General features: G+C 33.9%; 1 protein-coding gene across 1 annotated transcript in view; it reads right to left on the bottom strand.

The window, feature by feature from the left end:
* Positions 1–22,412, bottom strand: part of LOC149795044 (protein mono-ADP-ribosyltransferase PARP14-like) — a 155,550-nt gene that overhangs the window by 8,678 nt on the left and 124,460 nt on the right. The window contains exons 20-21 of the mRNA XM_089964724.1: positions 13,845–14,005; positions 269–443 (exon numbers count right to left, since the gene is read on the bottom strand). Coding sequence (XP_089820850.1) covers positions 269–443; positions 13,845–14,005 — 336 coding nt within the window. The remainder of the gene's footprint in view (positions 1–268; positions 444–13,844; positions 14,006–22,412) is intronic.

The following is a 22,412-nucleotide window of genomic DNA, read 5'->3' as shown; positions in this document are numbered from 1 at the left end:
TTACTACAAAATGTAAACTATATTAGATTTTTCAATAAATATTTAAAATTATATTTTCAAAGAAAGTATGACATCTGTGTACAGCTTGCAAAACAAGCTCAGTAGAAATTAATGAAAATATCCTGAAATATATACTTAAAATATCAATTAAGTCAGTGTACCAGAATGTATTTCTAAATTTACTTTGGATTCTGTATTTTGTAAAATAATGATTAAAATTAGTGCATCTGTAACTGTAATAGTCACAAATGATACTATGCAGTGGTACCATTTTTTCCACAAAAGCTTCGATTGAAACCATGCACGTTAATGCTGGCAACAGCTTGTTCAGCAGTTCCATGCCAAAGGTCCATTTCATTTGTCTGCCCAGGGTTCATCTCATCAATAAGTTTCTTCTTACTCTGGTACTGGGCATACAAGGTCCGGTTCTGAATTCTTTCAATCTAAAATACAATATTTACATACAATACATGTACAATGTTGGATAATGCATTAAAATAATTGATGTTACCCATTTTTTATTATTGAATAATTTTGTAAAAAAAAGTACCAGAAGAAAAAAGTTGAAATAAACTTGATGTGAAAAACGACCTCTTACTGATGCTGACTGTGCTCAAACTGACAATACTAAATACAATTCTGAATTCCAAAATCAAAATATTGAGATAAAGTATTATATTTAGCAAACTACCATCTTGTCTCTCATTGTTTGTGCATTTATTTGTAAATATTGTATGGGTATACAAACTATAAGAGATAAAAATATTAATTGCAACTTTTAGCTGACTTGTCACTTTTGAGCAATCAAACTACTCAAAATACATGTAGAGTAAATACTCCCTTTTTTATTTGTGTCACTTTACTGCATCTATTGTCACCATAACCTCTTCATTTATTTAAAACTTTCGTAATATGAATTTTTGTTTTGGTACAAGGACAAAAAAACCCACATAAAAGAGTGAGGCAGATGGTACCCATTACTGTGATTGAAACCACTTGGTTTCTGCCAGGAATGGAAATATTCCAGGCAGAATTGAGCAGGAGACAGAATTTCAATAAGATTTCAGTCTGATTTGTACCATTCATGTGAGACATAATTCTACATTTTTTAATCTGGCTCTTGAGGAAAACACCAAGAACAATGTGTCGAAAATTTAGTTTTTCCACTGAAATTTGTACAAGGTGGAAATTTTGGTTTAGAATAAGGGTGAAATGGACTCTGAAATTTGTAGAACATTGAACTTAGAATTTTTTTAGAATTCACAGGAGGAGGATATTCATACTGAATTAATAAGAAAGGACTTTTACCAGAAAATAACTAAAACTAAGGGCTTTAATACATGGTTTCCATCTCTAAAGACTTGTTAAGCACTAACTATTAAATTACAACTGTGATCATTTTAAATTCACGAAATGCACTATAAAATTACAAACTGGAATTTCTTGCATTTAGGATAATTTCTTACTGTGCTCTCTTCTAGAGCACTTCAAACTCTGTCAACCCCTATCTGTCAACATGGTATTTAGCTATGTAACAAAAAATGTTTCAATAAATGTAATTTAAGCAGAAAAAGTGTTACTAAGAAATAAATGCAACACGAGTTTGCTAACCAGAGCACAGAAAAACTGAGTTGGGTTATCATATATTATATAATTGGTATGCAGAATATATTTTCACTCGTATTTTGAATATATTAAATAAAACTTGCAGATTTTCTTTTAATTTCCAGTAATTCTATTTTGTTAAATGCTTTCTATTATTATCAAATTTATAGTGCATTATTTGATTGTGGTAAATATAAAACCCTTTCATACTACTACTAATGTTAATAATTAAATGCCTCATAATTATTCACAGATTACAGGAAAGTAAATCTGTTTGATTTTATTATCTGTATTGTAAATTTCAATACGCTATCAAAGATTACATAATGAATATTCCCTTTTATTCTAAAATAGAACAAAATATATTATTATTTATAAAAGTTTATTCTTCTGAATCATTTATTTTACTTCTTTTTATCATACATATATTACCTGTACCTGATAATACTACTGCCAGAAGAAGAACCAAAATTTGCAGATCTTTTTGTATTAAAAAAAACCTTTAAAATGTATATACCCTGGATTTAATTATTATTTTCTTTGAGTGAGAGCGCGAAGAAGACACCCCATTCTGCTTGTATTCTATAAAGGATGCTATAATACTGTAGCTGTGTAGATTTGCCCATATGATTTAATACATTAAATGATACAACCTTGTTTATTTATGGCTACATAATCATTGGGACAATCATTTTGCATATCAATATTATTTATCAATTCCCCTGCCAAACTTGAGTTACTGATACAATCTCATTCTTATTTATTGACTGTAGGGTAATATGATTTCCAAATCTCATACAAACTTGTCATATGCAGGTGCACAGGTACCCCCCAACTAAATGGTCATCAGGGTCATTTATGAAGACAATATCATGCACATGTTTAATTTATAGTATCCCATTTGTCTCTTTAATGGAAAATGCCCATCTTTGAATCAATGTGAAAAATTTGCAAACTTCTGCTTTTTGTTAGAAAAAAAGTCCATAAAAAGGGTATGCAATAATGTCGCCCTACTGTCGATAACTGACAATAAGATTGCATCGATAACTGAAGTTTGGCAAGTGTATCAGTGGCTGTTGACCTCCGATTATTCATTGACAGGTGAAGGAGGCTTTGCTATACTGTTATGATGTGTTGCTCTTGTCTGGGAGTGATGCTGTTTTGCATGCATGCATCAGCAATTCAAATCTGAGGTCAACAGCCACTGAATAAACAGGTGTTTTGTTATAACAGGGATTAATACTAAAATTAGTGAGTGTTCAAAATGATTTAATGCAATACATTAATAAAAGAGGGATTAAACTTACCATCTGGATAAAAATGTTAGTCAAAATAAATTTATTAATTTGTAATAAATGACCTGATAATCTGAATTACAAGCTCGATGCTCCAGCACAAATTGTGTCTTCATATAGTTGTTCTCTGCCACGAGTCAAATCAGAAGAAGAAAAGCAGAGAACAACTTATTGGTCTGGCAGTGAACTTTTAACATTTCTCAAAAATGCAAGAGATTTTTTCTTTTATAGGTCGGAATTGAATATGTAATTTTCTTTTTCTTTTTTAAAGATGTAAAGTACTGAATGTTTGACAAATATAATGTCACAGCCCTTCCAAAACAGATTGAAGAACTAAAATTTAGGATCTCTTTAAAGCAGGGTTGGCAAGCTGGCCTGATCCAGAACACAGCCTGATTTTATCCACTAATTTACATCATCATAATGGTGTGGCTTTGAAAATCACTTATCTGGCATGTGCCCTGAAGGGTTGCCCAAGCTTGCATTAAAGGATGGTCATATTTAACAGTTAGATATGTATTTCTAAGACTGTGGAGGGATTCTGGAGTTTTCAGTTGAATAAAATGCTTACATTGTTTTGCCAAACAGGTAAATAGTAACATTTGTGTCCGTGTTACATAGTATATATTGCTGTAATCTATTTCAGTGGAATGGTATGGTACCTGAGCCATACAAGAAGTAGGAAAGATGCTAAATGTTTTCTAAGGAGTTGTTTCATTGTACTTTAAATGGCTAACACTCTTGTATTTCACCTAAAAGTGTACCACTTTTTAAAAAAGAAATGGGGCCAAACCATCTGACAACATCCACCCCACCACCAACCTGGATTCACATCTGAAGTGAAAAAAAGCCACAAGGAACAAAATGAAAAGACTTTTCTTCTAATCGGAGGAAAAGGGTGTGAAAGATTCCTTATACTGGAATGTTTGTTTTCTTGTGGATCAACCTGGATTTCTGGAATCTTTCTTTAGTAATTTATTGCATATGATCCAATTAATACCCACAATGTCCTGTATTTGCTTTATGTGCAGCAATTTAAAATAAAAAATCAGTATCTTTATTTTAAAAAGGTCTAAATATAACTGCTAATGAAATACATGAAGTATACACAATGAAACTCAACAGCATATCTGAACATCATGGTACTTTACTGAGAGATTTCTAATAATTTATTGCACAACTGTATGAAAGAATGTTTAACTTTGATAAATGCTGTTTGAAACAAAATTATAAATTTGTATTGACTCCCTCCTCAGTTTTCTTTAATTTATTTATATATTTTAGGATGTCCCCAGTGAAAGGGCAATGATTGATCCTTTATAAATGAGTTATTTAGGAAGTTTGCATATGTGAAACAACACTGTCAAATCAATGAACTCGGCAGTTGGAAAACTATGGCACTAGATGTGCATGTAGTCTCTGCCATTGCCTCCCAGGGTTTTGCACATGCATCCTCCATTAAGAAAATAAAAACAAAACTTCTACAATCAGAACAATTCTACAATTTCATCATTTGTATCAACTGTCATAAAGTAACTTACACATAAAGCATGCAAAATCCTTATCTTGACACAAAACAGAAGAGGTGTCACACTTTATCATTCCTGCATGCTCATTACCATGAATTAGGTTCCTATTTCATTCAAGTTGGTTAAAACATTTGAGGGTGTTTACTAATAAAATGCAAATTCTTGAATAAAATCAGTTTGTAGACAATTTTGTCTTTTTGTAATTCATTTATTTGTTCCTGTATGGGGTTCATCAAAACAGAAACATTTTCTTTTACTTCCAGGAAGACTAATGATCATATCAGTCTTCAAATGAGGCTTGATACTGGTCCTTACAAATGACAACCAGCACTTTCCCTAAAAATATTCTGTTCCATGAATCTTTTGGAAAGGAGGAAGAAACCCAAAATATTTTACATCAAGTGAAAGCATTTTTCCAGGTGTCAAGCTTTAAAGTGTAATTCCAGACATGGCTAATCTGCATATTTCATCTCAAATTCCACCCAATTTCCATCTCAAATCTTTTTGGTTTACATCTACATCTTAGATCAGTTAATTTTCATTTAATCTCACACCTAAAACGTTTTAAAAATTGATGGTATGTCAGAATTGCATGCAAAACATTTCACATGGAGAAATAAAGGACTAGTTATCTCCTTATCGATGTACAGGGTATTAAACACTTTTGCAGACTTGTAAAATTTCTGTGTAAGAAGAACACATAATAAAATAAAAGTACCATAAAATAGAACATTATAAGTTCACTTTACTTTTAACAGTCGCAATAAGTAGAGCAAAATAATGCAGTGTTGCACATTGAGCTCAAGCTAGTGGATTACCCACAACTGTTCATCCATTTCCCCAAATTTATTATTGTTAATTAAAATTCACTAATGAAAATTATTGTTAAAAACAACTTTTCATTAGTGAATGTCCATCTCAGTTGACAACAGCAGTGTCCAATGTCACAAAATGAGATAAAAAGTGTCAGATGGCAATGAATATCCATTTTAGAACAATTATTAAAGAATTAAAATATTCAAGGTGTGTCATAGTCAACAGAATTGCAATGTAAAGTGTTTGACAACCATTAGTGTAACCTGTTTTTGAGGTTAAAGTCACCCCTCTGGTGAGGAAGATTGAATTTATTTTCAGGTTTATATAAAAACAAAGAGACTAAATTTATGCAAATATACAGTATGTTATTGAATTAATTATTTTTTAGTTTGGAAAAAAAATTATATTTCAGTCTGGAAAAAAATATTCAGAAAACATAGGTATTTATTATAATAATAAATGCTGGTAGATAATGAGTGTACACTAAAATTTAACAAGAGCAAGATCCAGAATGGACAATTCCATGGTGCAGCACAATTCAGGTTAAGTAAATTTTCAAACATGTTAATGTATTTATGAGTTACTTGAGCAGATGATAAAACTTTTATTGCAATAATGTATTTATCCAACACAATTATGATGGTACAGTGCAGACCACAAAGCAAAGGTTTGCAAAACAGTCTAAGTAAAAAAAGATTATATCATTTGTACCCGTTTATGCTATGATGGACCCTCATTAATTGCTTTAAATGACCACTCCTTGCCTCTCCACACTACATTGTGCTCTTGACTAAATGAACTAGGACTACATTTATCATTACCTAAATGTAAACAGAAGCGAAAAAAGAAACGTTTCAAAGCTGGCCACCATAGAACAGGAAGAAGAATTCCAGTTATCTCCCTTAAGCCCTTTCCGGCTCGACAATTTAAAAATTCACCGTTAATTTAGATAACCTAATTCAAATCCCTATTAATTTGTCAACCTTCGTGTCAACTATCCAAGAGATACTCTGCGTATTGCATTATTCAATGCCCAATCAGTAGGACCACCAGAAAAGTGCAAGAAATAGTTAATTTTATCAATGACCAGAATATTGACGTCTTTTTCCTGACAGAAACATGGCTAAAAACATCAGGCGATGAGCCCAAGTTTGCAGATCTAACACTCACTGGTTACTCCATCAAGTCGTTACCCCATAACTCTCACAGAGGTGGAATTGCTGTCATCACAAAGAACTCCATGATCAAACATCTTAACCACACCACAACATTTAATTTTGACCACATATCATTTGAACTAGTCCAAACCACACTCACACTGGAGCAAAGGTCAGTCCATTTTTTCTGCCTATACTGCCCACCTTCTAGTAGAAAAAACAAGCTGACTGAATCTCTCTTTTTGGAACAATTTCTAAATCTCCTGGAGTATGGAAATTCGATAGGTGACAACCTGATTATTCTTGGAGATTTCAACTTTCATTTTGACTGTCCCAGAAACCCAAACACATCAAAACTCATAGATTTCATTAATGTTTTCAACCTCAAACAGTCAGTTAACCAACCCACCCATAAACACGGTCACATTTTAGACTGGATTCTTCATAGACCTGATGATAACATTCTACGGTCCTCCCTGGTATCCCATGAACTTGCATCAGATCACCTCTGCATTATATGCCATCTTGATGTATCAGTCCCTAACCCTCCACCTTTATCTGCCACTAAAAGAAACCTCTGTATGATAAATACAACCAAACTAATGCATGACATCCAAGCAAACCTAACAACTTGTTTACCTCCCACAGCAGAACAACTCGATAACTGCCTGTGTTCATTGCTCAACAAACATGCCCCAGCTACCAAGTGCAGAGTATCAATTCAAAAGTGTTCTCCATGGTATAGCAATGTTAGGGACCAGCTTTGCACTACTAAAAGAGACCACCGTAAAGCTGAAAGGCTTTGGCTTTCCACCAGACTCACTTTTCATAAGCAAATCTATGAAGCCACTAAGAAGAATGTCACAAATATAGTCCATGCAGTGAAATCAGCCCACTACAGTACTAAGATCATGGAAAGTTCCAGCTGCAAAGAGCTCTTTGAGATTACTAACAAGCTAATGTCAAGGAACAAATCTACACCACTTCCAACTACCTTCTCTCCAGTTGACCTTCCGGACATGTTTGCAAATTTCTTCCGTGACAAAGTACAAACCATTAGAGACAAGCTTAACACCACAATTTCAATTGACTCATTGTCACCACACAGTTGGGATACAGAATTTGAGCAGCAACCATTAGCAGCATTTGAACCTGTCTCTATGGATTTCGTATGTACAATCCTGATGAAGAGTGCACCAAAGTCATGTGAACTTGATCCAATTCCAACATCACTGCTGTTTGAGTGCTTAGATCCAGTATTGCCTTCACTAACTGATGTTATTAATACCTCTCTCACATCTGGGGAATTTCCATCATTTTTCAAAACTGCCATTGTAAAGCATGTGCTGAAGAAACCAACATTAGACCATAACAATTTAAAGAACTACCGCCCAGTTTCTAATCTCCCATTCATATAAAAAAATCTTAGAAAAGGTTGTTCTATTCCAGATTGTAGCTCATCTGAATTCAAACAGTCTTTTTAGCAATGCACAATCTACATATCGCCCTTGCCACAGTATTAGACCATAACGATTTAAAGAACTACCGCCCAGTTTCTAATCTCCCATTCATATAAAAAAATCTTAGAAAAGGTTGTTCTATTCCAGATTGTAGCTCATCTGAATTCAAACAGTCTTTTTAGCAATGTACAATCTACATATCGCCCTTGCCACAGTACTGAAACTACTCTTCTAAAAGTAGTTAATGACATTCTCTCTGCTTTGAATAGTGGAAAGGTTACAGTCCTCACCCTCCTTGATTTGTCTGCAGCATTTGACACAATAGACCATGATATATTACTTCACCGTCTCCAGCATGTATTTGGCATTCATGATACAGCCCTACTTTGGTTCAAGTCCTACTTGGTCAACAGGACACAAATTGTCTCTGCAAATGCCGAATACACTCCAGCCCAGTTGATCTATGTTGTGGTGTTCCACTGGGGTCTGTTCTTGGACCTGTTCTCTTCATTCTATACAATCATTGGCTCTCAAGTGGCATAGATCATCATCCAGTGTCTCACCAACTGTACACTGATGACACCCAAATATACAAATCAAGCCACCCAACTGAAGTTGAAGCTACCATCCAAGGTGTAGAGAGGTGCATTTCTGATGTGAAATCATGGATGACATGTAACAAGCTGCAGATGAATGATGATAAAACTGAGGCCATTCTGATCACAACACAAAGACTTTCTCATTCACATCCTTTACCTCAAACAATAAATATCAGCAACACCAACACTAAATTCATGCAGTCAGTACAAAACCTAGGTGTTACTCTGGACAGTACTCTCACATTGCACCAACATGTCATGAACATATGCAAGGCTGCATATCTTGAGCTGAGATGCATCAGCTCCATTTGCAAATATCTTTCAGTTGATGCCACTAAAACACTTGTGTGTTCATTAGTTCTTTCAAGACTGGACTATTGTAATTCAATTCTGTCTGGTTTGTCTCAATATCTACTCCAAAAACTTCAAAAAGTTCAAAACACAGCTGCTCAGATCATGCTTAGAGTACCACGATCAGAGCACACCTCCCCGCTGCTCTGTACCCTACACTGGCTATCCATTCAATCCAGAATCAAACACAAAATTTGTTCTCATGTTTCACTGATGGACTCTAGTCCAACATACCTATCCGACCTCACCCATGTGTACACACCAGCAAGATACTTACGATCCTCTTCTGACAATCGTATACTCATTATTCCCACTATGAAAACAAAGTCATATGGAGCATTCTTTTGCATACCAGGGCCCAGCAACGTGGAATGAATTGCCCACTGAACTTAGACACAAAGACACAGTGATCACATTCAAGAGTGCTCTCAAAACTCACTTTCGATTGCAAGAACAAACTTAAAGACCTAATAATGTTTCCTTCCTTAAATATTCTCAGCATGTTTGTTTTATGTTTTCTAATTTCACGGTATTTGTGTTTGTAATCATATCATTATATATGTTTTATCTTATATGTGTTGTCTAATGTTGTAAAGCACTTAGAGCTTCTATAGATTAGGCAAAGTCCTCATTATTATTATTATTATTATAACACTAATAGTGCATTATATACTATTGGTTTCTTTTGCTCCTCTAAAATGTTGGTTCTGAAAAATTGGAAGGTAAAGGACACAGTGTCCTCTACCCTTTGCATCTCACATGTAACACTGATAATGTACTAAATTCAACATGCAGACATCATTTCTTATTCCCATAACTGCAACCTTTTCATTAGGGAATCCATAAGTTTCTTTATTACCTAAATAAATACCATGCAAAGTTTGATCAAGGAACAAATTCTAGAACAAAAATTATTCTGCAAAACCAGTTTCTTTTTATATTTCACATGGATTTTGACCATTTACCCTCAATTCAAAAGGCCTTTCCCATAATGTAAGTGCAACCCTGCACCAACTTTTTTAAATATAAATGGTAAAGTACTAAAGTTATTTTGCAAAATCAATTTTGCTTTCCTTCATGGTGACACTGACATTTGACCTTTTGATACCACAAGTTTGGTCCTGGTCTGTCTTGTACAATTCTTGTTATTGGGCAGAAACTGGTTTTACTTCAATCTGTCACAGTGACATTGACTTTTGATCTTTTGACCCCAAAACTCAACAGGATCCTTCCTTACTTTAAAAGCAAGCTATCCATAAAGATTGGTTGCTATAGATAATGCAGAACTCAAGTTATTGTGTGGAATCACTTTTTTTTCTTTAAGAAAGTGATCCTTACTTTGATCTTTTGACCAAATAACCAATAAGTTTCTTCCTTACCTCAAATACAAGCTGTCAACAAAGCTTGGTAGCTGCAGATGATGAAAAGTTCAAGATACTGTGGGGAAGCAATTTGTCTTCTGTCAGTCACAGTGACTCTGAATGTTTGGCTCAAACGTTGGAAACCATTTTTGCTCTATAACGGCCTTGGCCTTTGAGCCTGTAATTATAGGGCTCTTCCTTACCTCAAGTGAAAGCCATCCACAAAATATGGCAACTTCATATAGAGGAAGACTCAAGTTATTATGCAGAAAAGAAACTGGTAATGGACAGATACATGAATGGACAATATCATATAATACAGTAAAACTTAACTTGGGAGACCTCTGCTTCGAGGGATAACTTGTCATTTACATGGATCAATTTTATTATATACAATTGTACTGCCATGAGCTACAACCTGCTGAATGTGACCATCAATCACAATGTGGAAGCAAAAATGTCTCTTTCAACACTGCTATCACAAACCACATCACAAAACCAGACGTAAGTGCTATATGAATATTATTAAAGCCATGGTAACCATGACTGCTGAGGAAAGCCTGAAGTTGAAGTGCAGATTGCTATGAAACTAGATGAAAAAAGTGAGGTGAATTTCCTTAAATCTACATGTACCATATTTACCAAATACAAACCTGAAAACCCCAACGAATGTCTTGAGGGAGATTTTGACAATTTTTCAGGGAGATTTCAATTATTGTAGAGAGGATTTCATCAACAGAGAAACATGTTGAACATGTTTATAAAAAGTGAATGCAAAAAGCTCTTTGGGGTTGGTTGTTAAATAAAACTTGTATACTGCAAATAGCAGACCTGCCAACCCCAATGAGAGTCCAAGAGGGAGATTTTGAAAAATTTTCAAGGAGATTTTCATTATTGCTGGGAGGATTTCATCAAGGGAGAAACATGCTGAACACCTTTACAAAAAGTGAGTGGTTTTCAAATAAACATATACTAATTCAATTCTAAAATGATTTATTTTTAGATAATAAATAACAATATATAACTAACAGAATGAACAAAACTTAACAGTGAAGAACATCAGTTAACACTAATCCTGGAGAGATGTGGTTGTTGCTTCTTTGCAACTTTGCAGACTTATTGATTCAATTGTCATTTATTCAACTGAACCAGATTTAATCGATCTATCAGTGTATCCTAACTTCGCTAAAGATAATCATAATTTTAATGCTGGCACTCAAATGACAATTTTGCAGCATACAATTAAGGCCATAAAAATAAACAGTAAGATTAAAACTTACTTTTGTGACTGGAGATGTCGACAACAATCATCGCGCGTGCCACTGGCAACAATGAAACATGAATTGCACGTCTTGCAAAATGCTGTACCTTTATCACTTCCACGAGTCAGGCATGGAAATTCCAGGCTATAAGAAGCTTCGAAAGAAGTTATATTTTGGACTTTCCAACTTCATCCAAATCTCTCTTTCATTTTAGACATTGCAGAAGAGATCACCAAACATATGGATTCAAGTTTGCGCACTTTTCAAAGAACTTTGTGCAGTTCTGGTCTTACATGCTGGGGAATTTCCAAAACACTTTTCGTTAAATGAAAAGAATTTTTCCCAAATTTTTTCGGATGAAACAAATTTTTTCTAGGAGAAAAAATAATGATGCAGGAGTGCGGGAGCTGCAGTTAAATTCAGGGTGTCTCCCACAAAAAAGGGGAGGGCTGGCAGGTCTGCATATATGTTGGGACACCATACTTGATGGGACACTTCATAAATTAAGTTTTAAACTTTTTTTTGCACTGTATGTTCTGGGACATTTGTTTTTTTTTAGTCATAAATTGTGGGACACCTTTTAATCATTCGAAAATTACATGTCGGAAAATGCACTCCAACTGAAATTTTATTTTAAAAAATATACTTGAGATGAAACTCTTTAATCCACTGCAGCAGCATCTCATCAACACAACCCTTCTCCTGCACACAAATGATCCATTGTTTCGGTGGATGAATATTTATTTATTTAGCTTTCTCATGCCATGAAAAATTATCATTAGAGGCAACACATCTCCTTAAGTGGAAACTGCAAGGACTAAAGTCAGATTTTGAAAAAGTATGCACCAGTGGTGCTAATTCTCACACTTTTAACCCACATCTTATCATCAGTCTGTCCAGGAATGAGATTAAAATATACAAGAATTTCATCTATGTTAATGATCATATTGTTGGCGAAATCATCTGCTTCTCTTCTGGCCTTCACAAATTCATCACATGACATGATTTTCTCCAAATCTCCTTGCCAATGCTGGGTCATAAATGTCCATGCACGAAACACTATGTTGTGTCACTTTAAAAATTGTTCCATTGTTTTAATTTATTTTCAAAATTCCCATGAATACTGGTGTAAAGGAACCAAAGTTAGCTTCCGTATCTCAGACGACTTTGTATATTCACACAAAAAAAAAAAAATTGGCTCATTTAAAAGAATCAAAACTCAGCTTCCCAGGTTGGATAGCTTTGTAATAAAATAACCTTTGTATTGATATTTTTTTTAAAAATCAGCTTAAAAGTATCCAAAATTGGCTTACGATGTTGGCTTGCTTTGTAATAAAAATAACTTCTGTCTCTTATGTCCTGTTGGTAAGTTCAAACAATGAGTTTATTCCTTGCTTTCAGTTGTGTTTATTCATCACCCAGACTTCTACTTGCTTAACATCTGTAGTTATACTTAATACAAATGGGTATTGATATCTGTGGGTAAATAGTAAAAATAGCAATAACTTACTTTAATAATACGTTTTGTAACCCATGCAAGCAAAAAGACTGTCACTTGCACTCAAGTTAATATATTTTCAAATAATGACAAATATCAAAATGAGATCTCCTCTCAGACACAGCTTTCACTGTACCGGTAGTTTACTGAGTATATGGCTTGTCTATGAAGTTATAACGCTGGAATGAATGAACCCTTTGCCCCATAGAAAGTTACTTGCATTTTGCAGATTAGTTAACTCTACAGTCACTGCAAAGGTTCTTACTGTTGGTTGTTTTATTGATGTTACAGTTATTAAAACCCACACCAAACAGCTGAAAGTGCCACTGTCTGAGATCTTATTATTTGGTCACTGTTAGAACCTCTGTGTAGTTGATCCATTTATATCATGTTTGAGTTAAAACTTTGGTTTTTATCTCTAAATACATTTCTGTTTGAAAATGATTTGTATTTTGACTTAATTGGTACACATATATATCTACCCATGGTCTGAATAGAACTGCTACTGTCATTATTACAGCTAATCATGGATATATTACCTTCTCACAAATCAAATATGGGGACGTTTTAGGACAGCTGTAAAGATTGATATGAATACTTTTGAGATGAATGCATGTAATACTATAATAAGAACTATAAGCAAAGAATAAAATAAAGACAGTCAATGTAGGCATTTTTCATTCTTAAACTTATTCAATTTTGATCTTGAATACTGGCCCACCTGCACAGATCTATAATCATTCACAACTTATTTTCTGAGATCATTTTTTGTTAGTGGAAGTGGTGTTTTCTCAAGTTATTCTGTATGTTCAACACTGCCTTATGGTGGACATATAAAAAGAAGGATTATGTGACAAAATTCAGAGGGTACAAGAACTATTGACATGAATAATTGCAGCAATTAGTCATACCTTGGATATTGGAAAGCTTGCATCCTTATTTTCCTTTTTAACAGTTGCCATGAAAACTGAAGCCACATCTTTATACTCTTTTGAATCTGGTTGCAGAGGAATAATCATCAAGTTATCCTTGCCCATTGGACCCCACTGAGAGGGTATTTCAGAGCCTGAATCTACAAAACAAGAATTTACCAACAATATAACTATAATTAATGCTATCTTTGGAATTAGTTACAGTTTAGATTTGTTTATTCAACATATATTTTCTATTACTTTAATACATCATGTGAAAATTGTGCTAAAGTTATTAAAAGGAAACTCATTATTTGACGAATTTGTTTTATGTCTCACAATTTCAATGACACATATATCTGATGGATAAAAAGAGATCATCCTGTAATTACCAGTGTGCATTTCTTGTGACAATATACAGTGTAACTTGACTGAATCACAGCCTGTTGGGACCCAACATTTTGTGTATGCTGAGGTTTAATTAGAATTAGAACAGCTATTTATTGCAACCAGAATATGTTGCCAGTCTTCATAATGGAGCCAGGTTACAGAAGGCCCTCAGGATTGTTTTAGGAGTGGACTAACAGAACCAAGGTCCAAGTGGGGCTGCCATCGCATAACTCACTGACATTTGCCAAATGCATGAGTAAGTGGAAACAAATCTAGCTCAGTGTGATGCAACCTGTAAAATGTACTGTCTGTGGTAATGATTGTATTGTGGAAGTAATTGTAGCAAGGAGTCATTACTTTTTGTATCTTCATCAATATTTCAAGGTACTTCAGCATTTATTCAATGCTAAAAGGACTCTGTGTCATTTTCATAACAAGTTATGTTCACCGTTTTTTTCTTTTTCTTTAACAGTCACATGCAAGCAAGTGCATTTCATCCACAAAGTCTGGTAACTGTACATGATATTTAACTTGAGTTATTGTGTATAAATGAAACTGGTAACCAAAAGATGGATTGACAACATATTAATATACCATGCACTATTTATACTAAGAGAATAAATAAACACTATATGTTCTTGAACCAAATCCAAAATATTGCTCTATGACAGCAAACTGTGAAATGTAGGTCAAAATAATATTTTCTGTACAGATGTGATACAAATAGATATGCATACAATCATTTAACTTAATGATTCTAACATGAATAGTTAAAACATAAAATTAAAGCCAAAGAGATATTATTTTCAAGGACTGCCAAAAGTTTTCAAGGATCATCTTTCTTACAGAAACTAAGCTGTCTATATATCATTTTGTTTAACACTGCATAAATGGGAACAAAAAGAAAAATAATCCTATAACTAATAGTAAAGGCTGTTCCAGTAAAATATACTTGGGACCCAGGGAAGGCATTTTAATGCAATTCAGAATTTTGTATCATTTTCAAGGGAACTCCCTGAGTATCCAGGGTACCCTGGCATATATTTTTTAAAATGTGCCTTTTCTGGGTACCATGTATATTTAAATGGAACAGCCAAACTAATTAACATGCTACTACCACAAAGCGATACTACTCCATCTTTGAACTAAGTGCGCCATGTGTCATTTGACCACCCAATTGTATTTCGTTGTATTTATTTATGTATTTGAAAATGAGTAAATAACACAAACACATAATAAATACTGAAGCTAGAATATTCACAAAGTTGTTTATCAGCAACACCTGTGCTAACATGATGAAGGGCCATAACTCTATAAATTATGTGCAAAATGTCCTGTTATGATGAAGCTGCAAGGTAAATTTGGTGAAGTCTGTTAATAAATGTTGAAGCTAAGTATGTTCACCAAGTTGTGCATTAGTGATGTCTGTGCTAAGATGACCAAGGAGCCACAACTTGAATATACTCAGACTATGCAGCTTTCCCATCACCTTTTATGGTAGCAGGCTCAAACTGAAAACTAGAATGTTAAACACTTTGCAATCTTAAAAAGCATAAAAGCAATGTTTGAAACAAGAATCCCCCAAAGGGACTGTTGCTCTACCATCCAACAAGAATTTCTAGAAATTCAAGTTAAGACAAATTCTTCTTTTTAACTGCTGGTGCTGGAACCATCTCTGATATTCATGATATGATTTTAAAATTAGCTTCTGTGGCAGCCATATTGGATGTAAGATCAGCAGCCTATTTATTTAGAACAAACTGGACACCATTAGAAGAGTTTTGGTTAAAACCCATGTTGATGTGACTCTCTGTTGAGGAGAATTAGTGACAAAAGTTTCAATATGCTCATTAATGTGGCAGTTGTTTTCTTAGGTGAAAACCCATGATGACAGGACTACCCATTTTGGAGAAGAAGCAATAGAACGATTTTCAAGAAAGCTGACATAGTAGCCATACTAAATTGTCATTTACTACCGTCCATACAAAAATCTTCTGGTGAAAACCCAGCATTGATAACATTTTCTATAAAGTGGTGTAGCGATATGATTCTATGGTGGCCATATTAGATACTAGAATGGAACTATTTTTATTTAAGACCAATTAATCACAACTCGATGTCTATTATTGAAAACCCCATGCTGATATTTAGCAGCAGCAATAAGAAGACTTTCAAGTTTCAAGATGGCTGCTGTGATGACCATAGTGCATGTTTGGACAACACCTTTTTTTTCATTTAGGACAAACTAGACATCAAGAGAAGTCTTTGTTCCAAAATTCAGTGCTGTTATGTTTTTCCATTTAAGAGGAGTAGTGATAACAAGATTTTCAACATGACTGCTGTGACATCCATACTGAATATTACACTGACACCATCTTATTCAAGACCAACTAGATAATATGAAAATTCTTTTAGGAAAACCTCTATGTTGATCTGACCATCCAGTCACGAGAAGTAGTGATAATAAGATTTTCAAGGTGACCTCTGTGGTGGCTGTAGTGGATGCCCATGTAGCCTCATTCTGATTTACAGCCAATATAATATCAGTGAAAACCCCACATTTTCATTCAGGTCAGCTAAACCATGCAGGGATGACTGTGTGTGTTAAGTTTCATGGCAATCCTCCAAGTAGATTAGGACATGTAGTGACAACAAACTTGTGCTAATGGATGGGCAGATGTTGTATGATGGACAACAAGCCAACCCACAAACTTTTTTGTTCTGATCTACCACCAGAGAAGATAACAAAAATGTATGTTCGATGGAAAATTAGAAAGTAATTTAGCCTGTGGCTAGCTGATAATGAGGAGGCTGAATGTACTTATTGCTGAACTCATCTGAAGTGTTGTTGAGATTAAGTTTTACATTAAATTTGGCTCTAGTCTGGTAATAAATGTATATGCTAGATGAGTCATTGAAAAGGCAGATATATGAACATAGGCTATTTATGTTTGCTCCACTGGATGTTTGACTGATTATTTGTGTAAAGTTTTAAGTGTTGTATAATGCCATGGCCAAGTTTGTTGACCAATGTCACAATCTTTTTTGACATAGAGTGACACTAAGCTCAACATGCTTTGGCATTTTACATTAGGCTCAAGACTGGATTAAGGCTAGATCCTGTCCAAGGGAAAGGATGTATCCATAAAGTCCTTCTCAGGCATCCAAGCAACAATATCCACATAATTGCACTGGATACTCCAAGATCTCTATTTAAAAGTCCAAATGTTGAAATACTTGATGCTTGATTCCTTCACATGATTTAATCGTGGACTGAAGGATGAATGCTGCATGGAACAAAATCAGCATTGGGGATGATTTCTTCTACATGATATCAAAGGAAACATCTTCGTCCTGAATTTTCCTAAGGGTTTCCTTTATATTTCCTGCAGTGTTACTACATCTTGAAAATGAAGATTTGTGCTGACCACACTTCTGGACATGGTCTGAGAAAGAGGATAAACATGTATTGTTGTTTCCATTGTGTTTGTCAAGCTATGCCATGAGAATATGCTTTCTGCACATCCTCTTCACTCACACACTTTGTAAGACACTCCTTTTATTTAATAGGCAGCATTTGGTCAATTGCTTTCCCACTTTACACTTTAGTGAGGGCCAAAAAGTCATCAAATCTCTTTTATATATGCAACAGAATTTCTTGCTTGGCACATTATATTGATTATATCATGCATTATGTTAATGAGCCTTTGCTACAGTTAGGTTTGATAAGGCTGATCTTGGCAAACACCTCTGTTGAAAACAACTGTACCACTTCCAAACTCCACATCCACCATAAGGGTTTCTTACAAAGGTGATAGAAATGAACAGCACCACCAGACATTTTCAAGCTTTTGGGATGAATTTTTCAAAATGATTTGGTCTTAATTGCTAGACTGTTGGCAGTTTAATGAATAAACATATGAAGTTGATATAATGATATCTGAGAACTTCTAGAAGGTTCTGGTCAAAACCTTTGATCTACTGGATTTCAGGATCAGTGCTAGAGACCCTAAGATAAGTAATTTTATCAGTGCAATGAAAATGGAATGCAGTTTGAATGCAAAGAAAATGCAGAATGAATTAAAATGAAACCATTGGTACATATTGAAAAAACTGAGTGCAAATGCAAAACAGAATGTGGAACAATGGATTAAAAAACAGAAATTTATTTTGCTGATACTCTGCGATTATATTTTTACATTTATTGCAGTTGCAGTTGTATTTTAATTTATTCTAAATTCAATAATGCCTTTTGCATTTTATAGATTTGCTATTTCATTAAATATCCCTTTAACACTCTTAAAAATGGAAACTCACTTCAGTAAATGCATTTCCATTTGGTACAGTAGCTGGTCAGGATGGATGACCACACTGCAGACAGGTGTTAATTTGACAGTGAAGATGAAGTTGACTGCAAGGTTGCAGCCAGAGGAAGTCAGTGGCGAACTGATTCAGGCAGTCAGGGAGTTTACACAACTGAACTCATCCCAGGAGATAATACCTAAGATCAATCTATACTTTATCTATGTCCAGCCTGTTTCTTCAGGTATGTCTATAGTTTTATTTTTTAATTTAGAAGTTTGAAATCTGCTGTAATTTCACAAGGATAAAATTAAAAATTGAACTTACAGAACATTTGCAATTTAAAGATGAAGATGTAAGGCAATGTATAGTTTATTGATCATTATATTACAAAACTTGTACATGGCAAATATGCCATTTTTACTCAGCTTGCAAAAAGATATTTATTTTCTGTCTGAGTTGTACATTTTTTTTTGGTGTGTTATTGCATTTTGTTACAAAGTTATTCCTGTTAAGGATTAGTTTATTTAGAAATCAGTTTGTAAGGATTAAATATCACTTAAATAGAATTTTCTTTTTTTTATTACTTCTAACTGAATTTATTGTACATATTTATATATTTATATAAAAGTTTTTACCCCTAGGAGTACATCATGGGATGGCATAGGTACTCAATTTTTCAAATTGTCTTAAATTTAAAATGGAAATTATATAATGTAACCCATCTGCATTGGTCATACAAGCAAGCACCAAGTGGTAATACCATATTTACTTGCTTATAAGTCAATTCCAACTGCAAACTGCACAGACCCAGATCTGCCATCACATTATGTGATGGCATGTCTGGGTCTGTGCAGTTTGTTAGGAGTAATCTATAGAACAAAGAACATAGAATCTGATCTGCATGTGCATTATGCTATGGCAGATAAGGATCTTTATTGTTAGCAATTCGATTTGACTTATAAGTGACTATATATGGCATTCCCATTCTTGTATTAGGGAGAAGTATATAGGAATCTTTTAAATTTGTGTATCTGGCATCAGTTTATCAATATCCTCTGTCCAGTCTGAAGCTTTATGTCAACACAATATTAACTTTCTTCAGCAATAGCAATATTTTGATACAATAAGTTGTCATACTGCAAACAACAAAACTCCTGATCTGCTGTAGCATAATGTACCTGCAGATCAGGGTCTAAGCTGTTTGTTCTACTGTGATTCATTACTCCTAACAAGCTGCACAGAACCAGATCTGCCAGTGCATAATGCAATAGCAGTTCTGGGTCTGTGCAGTTTGCATTTAGACTGATCTTATAAGCGAGTATAAACGGTAGTTGTAGAGTTTTCAAAATTGGTATATCCAAAAATATTATCTATATTTAAATTTATATTTCATATTGCTCTAAGTCTTTGGCCAGACAATTTTTTAAAATATTATTTCATGCTAAGCACAATCTATATTGTGATTGGGTGGGTTGAAGTATTTTTATGCTGAGCTGTCCTTCCTTATGTTGATATCCCTGGAGCTCTTGCATTAGAAATAATCTTTGGATCTTATCTATACACCACTCCCTCAATAACTAATGCCATGATAACTTGCTAATCCATTTTTTAAAACCAGAAAATACCAAAATTGGTTACTGAAATGTCAATATATTGCTCGTTTTATGGTCGAAAATGGTAGATAGGACCTGGAAATTTTAATCAAAATTTTAAAATTATTATCTTATAAATAAGAAATCATATAATTGGTTACATTTTCTTTTCAAATGACATTCTTAGTACACCTAAATTCAAGATATTAAAGAAAATTTTGATCAATGAAAATGTCACTTATGCCCTGCATATGCAGTTCATCAATAGTTAAATGTCGATCAAACAATTTTCATTTGGTGAAATTCATGTTTTAATTATATCTTTTAGTTTCTCTTAAGTGTAATTGTCATAAATGCAATGTGTATTTAAACATAAAATGTGTCACTCTACTGTAACAGCTATGTCCGCAAGCATTTCTCTGAGAACCTAATTAAGTGCCGACCGTGTTTTGATCACTGACTTGCAGGAGTATTTGTTGTTATGTTGCACTGAATTAAAAGCTGGACTCATTTGCATCATCACATTAATTATGTCTTTTGAATCAAATAAAGGAGGTGGAATAAAAGAAAAGTTAAACAGCATGCAAATCCTACATAATAAAATCTAGCGGCCCCAGTCATATGTCTGGTAAACTCTCTTCAGCTGGTCAACTGAACACTGTTATAAATGTTATTATGTATGTAACATAATTAAATTACCTTAAGTTAACTGACTCATTCATAACTGTGATCAAAGAGAGCAAGGCAACCAAGTGAAATGACTACTTTGTAAACTAACGAGCTTGATTTCACAGATACATACCGTCATGGGCAAGCAAGTTTCAGAGAATTCCTGAACTGGTACTTAGAGATATCTTCAAGGATGATAAGAAGTTTCACTATTACTTCCAATGAAATGATGACATCAGTACTGTACTAAATGAACAATATAAAAATTGAGTTTCAATGGAGACAACTGTCTCACAAAAAATATGTAGCTAGTTTTTTAAAAAAAGAATCTTGTTTGGTGGTGTATCAACAGTTAGTCTAGTTACCTGCTACTTTGACTCCTGACTGGCACTATACTATTAAGTACCATTACAAGAACCAGACTAATCAACAAAACAAAAATCAGTGACATAATACACAGATGTTTTTGCATACACAAGAAGGTTGTTGAAAGCAGTTGAAACGATCTTTCACATGTTGGACATTTTTAAAATAAATGATCTTTATACAGAATAACAAATAACTTCATTAGAAAAAGCATGTTATTAACAATTATTATCTAGTTGATTGTAAAACGAGGATTCAGTCATTAAACAGCCCAGTTCCCTATCCCTATCTCCTTCCCCCACCCCTGCAATTTTCTTGATGTCAAAGTGGAGTTCCCTCTGTAACTCGCTCCCTCGCTTATAGTGTGGTCTATCTTTGTGAACCTTATTGTCTGCAAGTTATTGAGGGAGAGGTGTATATTGTTTACTTCATGTGTAATAGGTGATCAAATGAACACCACACGGTACAATGACCTCTTAACTTGGAAGGCTATCTGTAGTTTGAATGAGTGCTTTTTAAAGTTTTTTAATTCTCTTACAGTATATTTGGGTATACTTAGTTTTATGTATGTGGTTATAGGCCAAAGTCTGCACATCTATGTGAGAAAAAACAAGTTTACAATTTGTATTATTTCAAACTTTGTGAAATCAGCATGTAAGATAAATGAAGAAAACCTCACAGATTAAATTTTGAGGTGAAGATTTCTTAAATTATGCTGAGTATGTTTTGCTGTCTGCTTGCATAGTGTTATGACAGAAAAAAATAAGTAAACGAGTACATATTGAAATAATGATCTCCCTTAACTAGTACAGAATTGAAATTATTATCATTAATAACTTTCATTTGGTATATGTTGTGTAATTTTAGAACGGGTATTGTTTCAAAACATGTATAAAAGCTATTTACTGATTATATGTGTATTTTATATTATTTGCTTGTAATTAGGGTTTAAGAAAAGATGTACAGGAAATAAACATGATTAGAACATTGATTATTTAGTTCTTTTTTTATTATATTGGCTATGCAAAAATGATTGCTCACTTTAAATACAGCTTATAAAACTGGACCTCAAAAAGCTCTGATCTGAAATGTGATCCAAAAAAAGCCTTTAAACTTTCTGACCATTTGAGCTATGACTGTTTCATTCTTATAAATGTTGATATACTTGATGTCCTTGACTTACAGGTTACTGGCTGTATACACATAACACCAAGATGTTATCCTTGAATTTGAGAAAGATAGTCAT

Source organism: Sinohyriopsis cumingii, chromosome 7 (genome assembly GCF_028554795.1).
Source record: "Sinohyriopsis cumingii isolate HCF-2022 chromosome 7, ASM2855479v2, whole genome shotgun sequence".
NCBI classification, from domain to species: domain Eukaryota; kingdom Metazoa; phylum Mollusca; class Bivalvia; order Unionida; family Unionidae; genus Sinohyriopsis; species Sinohyriopsis cumingii.
This window is presented reverse-complemented; position numbering and strand designations above follow the sequence as displayed.